This window comes from Aethalodelphis obliquidens, unplaced genomic scaffold (genome assembly GCF_003676395.1).
Source record: "Aethalodelphis obliquidens isolate GAN/ISIS:26980383/991018 unplaced genomic scaffold, ASM367639v1 scaffold91, whole genome shotgun sequence".
Taxonomy (NCBI): Eukaryota; Metazoa; Chordata; class Mammalia; order Artiodactyla; family Delphinidae; genus Aethalodelphis; species Aethalodelphis obliquidens.
The window spans coordinates 5,823,296-5,834,282 of record NW_020838035.1 but is presented as its reverse complement, the minus strand read 5'-3'; the positions used below and the strand labels follow the sequence as shown (position 1 = coordinate 5,834,282).

The 10,987-nt window shown below is 46.0% G+C and overlaps 1 protein-coding gene across 1 annotated transcript in view; it reads left to right on the top strand.

The window, feature by feature from the left end:
- ANOS1 (anosmin 1) overlaps window positions 1-10,987 on the top strand; it is a 191,677-nt gene that overhangs the window by 150,789 nt on the left and 29,901 nt on the right. Inside the window, exon 7 of the mRNA XM_027095459.1 lies at window positions 7,972-8,177. Within this exon, the coding sequence (XP_026951260.1) occupies window positions 7,972-8,177 (206 nt within the window). The remainder of the gene's footprint in view (window positions 1-7,971; window positions 8,178-10,987) is intronic.

Sequence of the window (10,987 nt, the reverse complement as noted above, 5' to 3'; positions counted from 1 at the left end):
TTTTTTTTTTTTTTTTTTGTGGTACACGGGCCTCTCACTGTTGCGGCCTCTCCCGTTGCGGAGCACAGGCTCCGGACGCGCAGGCGCAGCGGCCATGGCTCACGGGCCCAGCCGCTCTGCGGCATGTGGGACCTTCCCGGACCGGGGCACGAACCCGTGTCCCCTGCATCGGCAGGCGGACTCTCAACCACTGCGCCACCAGGGAAGCCCTCCCTTTAACTCTTATATCTCCCTATAACTTAATCCTAACCCCTTAGAATACCTATTTTCTACAAGAAAATTCTGAGTTGTTCATAGATTGGTAAGTCCGTTTCAGGCTTTTTCTTTCCAGGTGAATACCGTTTCTGGATATTTTTATCGCTAACCCCTGCCAACGCCCCTCCCCAAGGTTGAGGTGATTTTTCTGTATTTACTTATTTAAATGCTCTATACTGTCTTTCTCCCTGGTACTTGAGAAGGAAAGTTGGCTACAACCTTAAAAACTAAAATTACAGATAATTTAATAGACTAATGTATAATGTCCCTTTCTACTTTTTGTCTCTTAATGGAGAAAATGGAAATGGTAACCCTTCCACATGGTGAATTGCCTTCCTAGGCTACTCCTGGGATGAAGCGCTCGCTTTTCTGGGCACCAAGCCTGCCAGACCCTAGGGTCTTGGAAACTTTTCCATCCCGTGGCGTGGGGAGTGAACCCTAGGAAGCATCGGGAGACAGGTGTAGATATGTGTGGAATCACAGGGGCGTTTGCACGTGGGACTCCTGATGTGGGAGATGACCTGCCAGGGACGTGATCCCCAGACGCCCATGCAAGTTAAGGCTCCACATGGAAGCAGTTTACAGAGGCAAGGATCCAGGACACCGGGTGGGCAGGGGCGGGGGTGAGAGGGGAAGGTGACTGGGAAGAGAAGGCGGAACACAAAGGCGCGTTCTCACGCTAGTTGCCACTGTGGGCAGCCCTTCGCCCTCTGGGGAACTGGGGCGTTGCAGGCGGGCTGCTTCTGGGCGTCTGTGTCCTGCACACGCACAGAGCCTGCTCTGGGTGCAGACAGAGGTGTGGTCGTTTACAAGCTGAGCGGACGTGCCCTGAAATAGCACAGGACAGGGGACAGGGGTGGCACCCCGAGAGCGTCTGCTGTCTACCTCTTGGTTTACTCAATATCTACAAGATTCCCGTTACAGACGTGTCTAATGTGTTTTGAATTATGGTTTAAAACAAAGATATGAATAGTTTGATGGACGCAATTTGGCGAGATCATGAAAGGAGCCCCCGTGTTCCCGAATGTGGGACAGACGTAATAGTAAGTGGAGACAGACAGGCCTTTCCAGGCTTGCTTTCTTCCCTCCCGAATCTGCCATCGCCCTTCCCAACATCAGATCCGTTTCACACTGTCGTCCGCTTCTTTGACGAAGCAGCCCCTGACTGCTGACCCACAGAGCGCCCCAAAGTGGCGGGCATCAATTTAGAGTGACGCTCTTGCCAGCAGATAACATACTTTGGTATACACTGGTCTTGAACATTCTCTCGATCATGTTGATATTTATGGACAGGGCAAAAAATGTGCACATACTGCATGCTTGGTATTGGAAATATACGTTACTAGTATCACTTCCTGTTGCAAGTGACTGCTTACAAGTTGACTGAATTGGGGAAATAAAGGGCTACAGAGACTTCTGTGTGTCGACATCAGCAGTGGAAGCAGGAAGACGGACGGTTTTGTGCATTATGTTAAGCAAAGCCCAGCTTCATTTTCTTGCGTGTTGCCAAAAGCATGCAGACATTGGTCTGGATGTTTGAGGTTAGTCCGTATCCATTTAACACTGAATTAATGTGCTTTTAGGAGATCTTATAAAGACAAATTAAAAAATCCACCTTCCGTCGTCATTAACCTAATACGTCTTCTAATGTACATAATACAGTTATTATATTCACTTCCTTCCAAGTTCAGAGTTTTCCATCCATCTTTCCCCCCTTATTTCCCCATGTGTACAGGATACATTAAAAAGCAGAAGAAAAGCAGACGTTGTTTTCACAGCGTACGAGCATCACACGGGATGTTATTCCACGCATACATTACGGAGTGTTAGGAAAGCGGGAACAGACTCCACTGTGGTCATAAAGTTCCCTGTCCCTCCACGGGGACCCATGACTTTCTACGCAGCTGCTCTGCGTGCCATTTCCACTGGGCGACACTGTGCTGAGCACATGTCCTGAAACTATGTAATAGCTGGAAATTTGCCTGCTTCCTGCTTTGCAGCTTCTGCAGCTTCCCTAAGTTGTTGTGTGTCTAGATACTGCAGGGGGATTTCTTTCTTCTCCTTCCCTTCTCTTCCCTTCCCCTTTCCCTTTCCCCTTCCCTTCCCCTTCCCCTTTCCCTTTCCCTTTCCCTCCCCTCCCCTCCCCTCCCTCCTTTCCCTTTCCCTTCCCTTCCCTTCCCTTCCCTTCCCTTCCCTTCCCTTCCCTTCCCTTCCCTTCCCTTCTCCCTTCCCTTCCCTTCCCTTCCCTTCCCTTCCCTTCCCTTCTTTCTTCCTTCCTTTCGTTCCTGTCTTTCTGTCTTTCTTTTTTCTTTTTTTTTGTTAATGAGGGAAGTAAAATTATTCCAACCGCTGTGTCTGGAAAGAAAAACCAGTTGAAATATCAGAACTAACCTATGAATTAGCTGGAGAACGTGTGACTGGTTATATCATTGCTTTAAAACTCTAACTGCCCTTGATCACCGCCCCACACCTAAGAGGCAGTCCTCTGATGCATTTCAAATGGGAAGTCTGTTCCCTGGACATCGTTTGAGGAACTCAAATAAGTAATAAAATTAACATTCATGCTCTTAAAGCATATCTCGTTCCTCTCTCTGTGTCTCTGTATATATACATTTCTTCATGATTGTGTATTTATAAAGGTCTCTCTTTTTTTACGGAAGTAGAGTTGATTTACAATACTGTGTTAGTTTCAGGGGTACAGCAAAGTGATTCAGTTATAAGTATATATGTTTTCAGATATTGTCTCTTGTAGGTCATTACAAGATACTGAGTTTAGCGCCCCGTGCTGCACAGTAGGTCCTGCTGTTTATTTTATATATAGTATGTGTATCTGCTAGTCCCAAACTCCTGATTGACCCCTCCCCGCCTTTCCCCTTTGGTACCCGTAAGTTTGTTTTCTGTCTGTGAGTCTGTCTCTGTTTTGTCGATGGACTCATTTGTGCCACATTTTCGATTCCACGTGCAAGTGGTGTCCTATGATGCTTGCCTTCCTCTGTCTGACTTCCTTCACTGAGGACGACCATCTAAAGGTCTCTCTCTTTACTGCCGTTCGCACCCCACTCTGCTGTTGCGCTAACACGCGGCTGGGTCTCCGTGTTTAACCAACAGGATCGTCTGGACACGTGGAGGCGCGCCTGCCTCACAATAAGTGATGGGCTTTCTCCTGGGATGGCAGGAAGGGCTCCTTTCCCATGAGAGTTCACATCAGTGTGATAATAGCCTGCCTTTCTGCAGGGGTGACAAGTGATTTCATTTGGCACTTTACCCCTCGTAGGGCGTAAAGCTGTTCTACCGTGCGTGTTACTTTGTCACAAAAGGGTCAGAGATGCAACCGTAAATCTATCCACTGAAACCCAAAGCTTCCATCTTCCTTTGCCAAAAGCACTACATAGGATCGTTAATAAAAGGAACTATTTTTTCTCCAAGGCTGAAGTTGGTTATTCCTGCTAAACATCGAAGATATCTTTGCCCTGGAAATCATGCAAACTGTAAAAGGAGCTAATACGGGCTTCCTATTACATTTATCTTTGAAAGTGTACTTGCTGCCTGCTTTGTGAGTTGTGTTTCTGCAGATAATTGGGAAGGTTGCAAAGAGGGAGTGGATGAAGCAGAAAGAGAAGTGAGATGGGAGAGAAATGCTCTCACTTAAGCTTCAGAGGGAGGGGTCAGGGGAGCTCTGGTCTTGTGATGTGCCTCTGACCTTCTCCCCCTACACTCTTGAACTAGTGAATTAAACTCTCTGATCCTCAGTTTCCTCATCTGCAAAATGGGAACAAAAGGCCAACATTAAACAAACAAAGCACAACCATATGCATATAAAATTGGAAATAAGCTGTGCTTATGTCCAGTTCCAAGAGACGAAATGGTGTCATTGCTTTGGAAAGACTCTAGCTCCGGGGTTGACAGTCCATGGCCTGTGGTCCATATTTGGCCTGCCGCCTGTTTCTGCAGATAGCGTTTCACTAGCACAGAGCCGTGCTCATTTGTTTCCATATTATCTGCAGCTCCTTTCAAGCTACGACAGCAGAGTGGATTAGTTGCAGCAGAGACTGTCTGGTCTGCAAAGCCTTGATATTCACTGTCTGCCCCTTTACAGAAAAAGGCTTTCAATCCCTGTGCCAGACTGTAATGGGCACTTTCCCCAGCAAAGGGCTTCACATGTTGACTTTCTGTAGAGACAGTGGCCCATCGTGATGATGATGATGATGTTGATGACACATGACAGGTGTAGAGATGTGGCCTGAAACCCCTCTTTCTCCCCTCATTGTCATTCTCACGCCTGCCTCTGCCACCAGTTATGTGAATGACCTTGGGCAGGTCACTCTACCTATCCAACCCTTAAGATCCTTACCAGTTTTTTTTTTTTTAAAAGTTCATAAATAAATTATAAAATCCCTTAGAGCTTTATCATAATGTGGAGTTTCTATATGCATATAATTTTTTCCACAAGCTTCCAACTGCATTTCAATGTTTTAACAGAATTAAAACATTATGTAAACTGAAAGAAAAGATTTTGTGTATTTCAACAAAGTGAATATACTTGATTTCACACTGCAAGGAACCATTTCACAAGGCAGTGAATGACAGCAATCTGGGAATTTGTTGGGACTGAATGAAATCCTTCAGATTAGACAAACAGGACAGACTCTCTCGTCTGAAGTCTTCAGTGACTAGACAGATAAATGAGTAGCTCGTTTACAGAGGATAATTGGGGCGATAACCTCTGCTATTCCCCTTTGGCTTCAAAATTTTAAAAAGTAGTTATTTGGGGGGAGAAAGAGATTGGGGGGGTCTCACGTTGGTAATGGGAGTACGCCACCTGGGTATTGTGAGTACTCAAATGGGCCTTACTTTTAAGAAGATGTGAAGCAAATATTACTAATTCATTTATTTGAAAGCACTACTTCCTAATGCCATTGTCATAAATTATGTTGTTTCATATTTTATCATGTTTCATAAACTAGATGATGTTTTTCTGAATTATGATCACATCTAAGGTATGAGGAATTTTTCCAGGGCAGTAAGAAATGATATCATGAATGAAGTAGATTAGGGAAATGATGAAATACTGAATACCAGTTGCCTTCCTTAAACCTGGAATTTCTTTAGAAAAGGAGGTGACTTTGAGCTTGTCCTACGAACCTAGACTCTCTGGAAGATTCACATAACTACTTATTTCCAGCATATAGACATCCAGGTGCATCACTGAAAACGTGAATGGCTGTAATCACCTTTACACGTTGTCATTTTTCTCTTGCTCTGAAGTGATGCTGAGCTTGCCAGCCAGCTTTCTGTAAGAAAGGTCTGCAGTAACCTGTCGTAGGTTAAGGACTGACTCATGCCGCAGAGGTTGATCTTAAGGGCCTTGGAGAATACCAAAGTAGGAGAAAATCACGGTGAAATTCTGCTGGTGCGCAGAGGAAAGCACATGTAACTGTTTTGAGTAGGGTGACATCTGGTCAACCTACAGTAGGTACAGACTCTCGGTGGTGGGGGCAGGGAGGGAGGGAGGCGTTTAGGCTAAACCGGTGGAAAAGCTTCAGTAGCTCTTGGTTTTCATCTCCACGTAATCAGATGGGAACCAGTGTGGTCAGAGCAGCAGGCTCAGGTGGGGACAGGAAAGGAGGTTTGGGAGGTTATGTGTGGTAAGAATGCACAGGACTTTGGGGAGGCTGCCAGCACGTTGACTCTAAGTGAGACTGGAGGCCATCGAGAGCTTCCAAGCTGTGTCTTAAAAAACCACCAGCTGCCGTACTGGGAAAGGCTCGGAGGCCTTTGCCGTCATCAGGGAGCAAAGACAAAGGCTTGGCACACGGTGTTATTCTGGTGGAAACAGTAAGATTCCAGATAGATTTCTGAAGGTACTGCTAGCCCAAGGAATGAAAGCAGAAGAGGTGTACGACCTCGAGGTTGGGCGCGGGAGCAGCGGGAAAGAGGAATTTGTGTTTCCTGAGATGGGGCGTCTGTGGGGGGCAGCAGGGGCTGGGAGGGACGGGGACTTCGGTCTTGGGCACATTCCTTTCAAGCCGCCTCTGAGACCTCCAGGTGTAGCTGATGTAAAGACCCTTGAGTACTTGAAGTTCAGGGGTTTTAAAGCTGTGACTGGTGAGATCTCTAGAGGTTGGGTATAGATGCCAAGAGGCCCCCGAGTTCAGAGGCCAGATGCTCCCCCGCTTAGCGGCGGTGGGATGGGGAGGCCAGGAGGGGGGAGGCTGAGGAGGGTCAAGGGACCAGAGGGACAGCCAGTGGGGAGCGGAGGCAGGCGGAGACCACGATGCAGGGTGAAAGCAGTGAGGCGTGTCGCGCCTCCGTGGGGATGACCAGAGTGGGGCTCCCAGGGGCTCCGCAGAACCAGCAGAGCGAGGAAGGCCGTGCTTCCTGAGCCCGTGATAACAGGACCCAGCACTTCCCTCCTCGCGGGAGCCAGGGGCTGTTTACACCTTTGCCTGGCCGCCACCAGGTGCAGGACTGTCCAGCTTCTGATCTACTTCAGAGTCGCGTGTGTGCGTTACATACAAGTGTGTATTTTACATAAAACATGAACATATATTGAACGTGGATATATCCATGGGCCACACCTGCACTCGCTGAATCAGCATACCTCAGTATAAGTCTTGGGCGCTCCCAGAGGGTTCCTCACGGTGACCGTTTGAGAACCACCTTGGTCAGGCATGTCAGGTAATGTGCATTGGATGAGCCATTAGCCTAGGAAAGCAGCTACAAAGCTTTTAAAAATGACACAGCCCACCACACCTCCAAAACTTATCTATCTTACAGAAAAGCAACAGATTTTAAAAAATAATTCATGCTTCCATCATCCCCGAAACACAAACCATCCCAAGGGTAAAACCATGGCTATTTTCCGCCAGTCTTCTTTGTTTATATGGAGTTAGATAGAGCGTCTTTGCCCCTCTGATGCAGATGGTATTAGAATTAGAGTTACTGACAGCATTTTTCCGGGCAGGCGTCTTAAAACAAAACCATCTGTAAATCATTTGTGGTGAGCGGCTGGCTCCATTTGTGGCAAAAAAATGAAGGAAAGACCCTCAGCTTTACACGTACTTAGTCATCTTCGTATATAGATTTCAAATGGAGGTTTGTAGAGAAATCATTCCAGAACCTAATCTCTCTCCTGACAGCTGAGACGGTTTTGGCTTATGCGACAAACTAGAAATGGTGAAATTATAAAAATGTTACCCGTCTGTCATCCACTTTGTAATGTGGCGAAAAAATAAATGGTTTGTTTTTGCTGATGTTTTCACGTCACCCTTAACTTTTGATTGAAGGATCTAAAGCTCCAGGACCGCTCGGGTGAAAACAGTTATTCGAATGAGCTGGTCCTAGATTTCTGCCTTTTCTTTTCAGAATTTTCAAAGGCATTTCAACCTTGCTGACCTATTTAATGCCAACCAACCTACATGGAATTTGACCATGTTTTACAGAACTTTATCCATTTCGGTACAGTGAAAATTTGGCTGTGTTGTAGCAGTATGGAAATGCCTAGATTACAAATATGGCCCAAACACATTGCTCTCACTGTTCTATAGGTTGTTTTTCAGTTTGAGGCTTAAGAAGGGCATCTTCCTTAGTGCTTGTCTTCAGCTATTCTCCACATCAAGGGCAGTCTTCCTGCATCGACCCTGTAGTCATTACATGTACAGAGGCGATGCTTTTGTGGTCATCCTGGGCCCTTGTGTCTTTCTCCTGGGATTTCAGATCCATCTGCACCACCGGCCCCAACCAACCTCCGGCTTGCAAACTCCACCATCAACAGTGACGGAAGCGTGACTGTGACGATCGTTTGGGATCTCCCCGAGGAACCAGACATCCCAGTGCATCACTACAAAGTCTTCTGGAGCTGGACGGTCAGCGGCAAGTCACTTGTGCCAACGAAGAAGAAGAGGAGAAAGACCACGGGTGGGGTGAGTGAGAACCAGGGGGAAGAGGCCCATCTCCTCGCAGTGGTGTTTGAACTCAGGCACCAGGTCTGAGAGTGGCCTCTGCTGAGCCACAAGAGGGACGGATGAGGGACAGGTTCCCATCCCTCCCCTTTGAACAAGGAAGTTCAGAAAACAGAGGACCAGGCCAGCCGTTCAGCCGTGCACACTTTAGGTGACAACAGTTGAGTTCAGTCTGTTGACTTACTCAGATCCAAATGGCTGGTACCACACCAGAGATCAGAGGAACAAAAATGTCTCCATCTTGGGCTTCCCTGGTGGCGCAGTGGTTGAGAGTCCGCCTGCCGATGCAGGGGACGCGGGTTCGTGCCCCGGTCCGGGAAGATCCCACATGCCGCGGAGCGGCTGGGCCCGTGAGCCATGGCCGCTGAGCCTGCGCGTCCGGAGCCTGTGCTCCGCAACGGGAGAGGCCACAGCAGTGAGAGGCCCGTGTACCGCAAAAAAAAAAAAAAGTCTCCATCTTAACCTGTCTAGCCATTGAAAATGAGACAATTCAAAATGTCCTCGACATTTAGGTCTCTTTTTTTCTAAAGAGATCCTTGTAAACTGAAGAGTAAATGTTCACGGGCTTTATCTGTTGTGTATCGTAAGGGGCGCCCATCTATAATCTAATCAGTGCGACAGCAGACAGTTTAGAAAATGCATGTTTGACAATATGCTTTTCTTATTGATTAAAAGAACTTGGAATGGCTTATTTTCCACACGCCAAGAAATAAAATCTTCACTGAACTATTTTATGCAATGAGATCTCTATAACACTGAACATTTTGCATCATATGAAATGCTTAATGCATAAAAATGAGTGTTTGGTGTCCTTTTAGTACATATTCCTTTATCTCATTGTTATAAAACTTAACACCTTTTCCCCTAATTCATAAGGTTGAATTCCGTAAATAAATCAATGTTTGAAAGTGCTTTAGAAGGACACCCAGACTTTTTTTTTTTTTTTTTTGCACTGAAGTTTCCAATATCTGTGCCATTGAGAATTATAAAACATGTCTCCACAGGTCCATATCACCGATATTTAGCTGTGATACTGTTTTGGTTTTATTTTCAAGAAACATTCTGACAGTTCCAGCTTTTATTTTGTAGGACTTTGCAACAAGTGACCATTGGTAATGTGTGCTTATCTCACAGAAAGTGCTGGAAGAGATAAAGTTGTGCAATTACAGGGATGGAAAGCAAAAAGCGATGTGATGAAATGCCGACAGCCCCCTGCCCCTGACATACCCTTAATAACCAAACAGCATCAAGGATTAGTAGGGAAGTTCGCAATTTATTTCCAGTATATGTCAATTAGATAAATAAAAAATGAACTGCGGGGCTTCCCTGGTGGCGCAGTGGTTGAGAGTCCGCCTGCCGATGCAGGGGACGCGGGTTCGTGCCCCGGTCCGGGAAGATCCCACATGCCGCGGAGCGGCTGGGCCCGTGAGCCATGGCCACTGAGCCTGTGCGTCCGGAGCCTGTGCTCCGCAACGGGAGAGGCCACAACAGTCAAAAGCCCGCACACCGCAAAAAAAAAAAAAAAAATGAACTGTGAATTTAATTATAATTGTTAACAAGCCTAGAGTAGCCTTAATCATAGGTCACTATCTTACGAGTGACGTGTTTTTCTGGATCCACAAGAGGCAAGCTGTAGGTCATGTGCCTCATTAAAGTTCTCAGTATTAAAATTTGACCAACTGAGAATTATGATCAGGAACTGGAAACATGTTGAAAAACATGAGAAATTGTGAAATTTTCTTCTTGGGGATCAATGTCTTTTCATTTCCTAAGAGTCCATCCTAATATCCGTGAAAACTAAGAGCAGTGGGGATTTTCAAGGAAATACTTTTTCAAAAGTGAATTCTATTTTCCTTGTTTGAAGATAATAGTTTAGGAAGAGTGACACAGAACATAACAAGAAACCCTAACTAAAAAGAATTGGGAATTGGTAGTTCATAGACATCCTGTAGGTAAAAGGCAGAAAGGGCACGAAGAGGCACGATTAGTACCACGGTGGCTGTGGCTGAGAGGCGGCCCAGCCTCACCTGGGAACAGGGACCGCGGCCCAGAGCCTGCCTCTCGGTCCCCACTTCTGGAAGCACAGTCCTTTCAGCCGTCCAGAGCCGCCCTGCTGGAAGGTGGCCGAGTTCTGATAACTGACCCCTCAAAAGCCTGAATCATGTAAAGGCGCCAAACTATGAATTTACAGGGAGCGTTGTGCTCAGGGTTCTGAAACGCCCATGGAAATCATGTTCTCTCCTGAAAAGAGATCTCACGTGACCCCAAATGGTGCGGAGAATTCCGCCAGGTCATTGAGGTATTTAAACAAGGGACGGGCTTACGTGATTCCGTATTTGACAATTTCAGATGACGATACCTTCCTGTAGCACGACGCACGCGTGCAACTGGCCTACTCTTTGTGGGAAGGCACGTGCTACTTACTGACTGCCTGATGTCTGGTGTCGCATTAGTGATGGACACATTTTCCCCTTCATAGATGTTAATACCACCAATTAGACCATTTAGGGCCATGTGATATCACATGTACTATATTTTGATGAATGTTTGAATTCTAAGACAACAACCTTATTTCTCTTAATTCCGAGCACTTGTAAGGGGCTTTATTATTATACCTGCAAGCCATAAAAAAGTGCTTTAAGCATTTTGTGAGGGTGATTTTTCTTACAACTTTTGGTGGAAATTTACTCATAGAAGATTTAGGATAAAATCAGAGAAATACAGGGAATGCAAATTCTTTTTTTTTTTTTTTTTTTTTTTTTTTTTTTTTT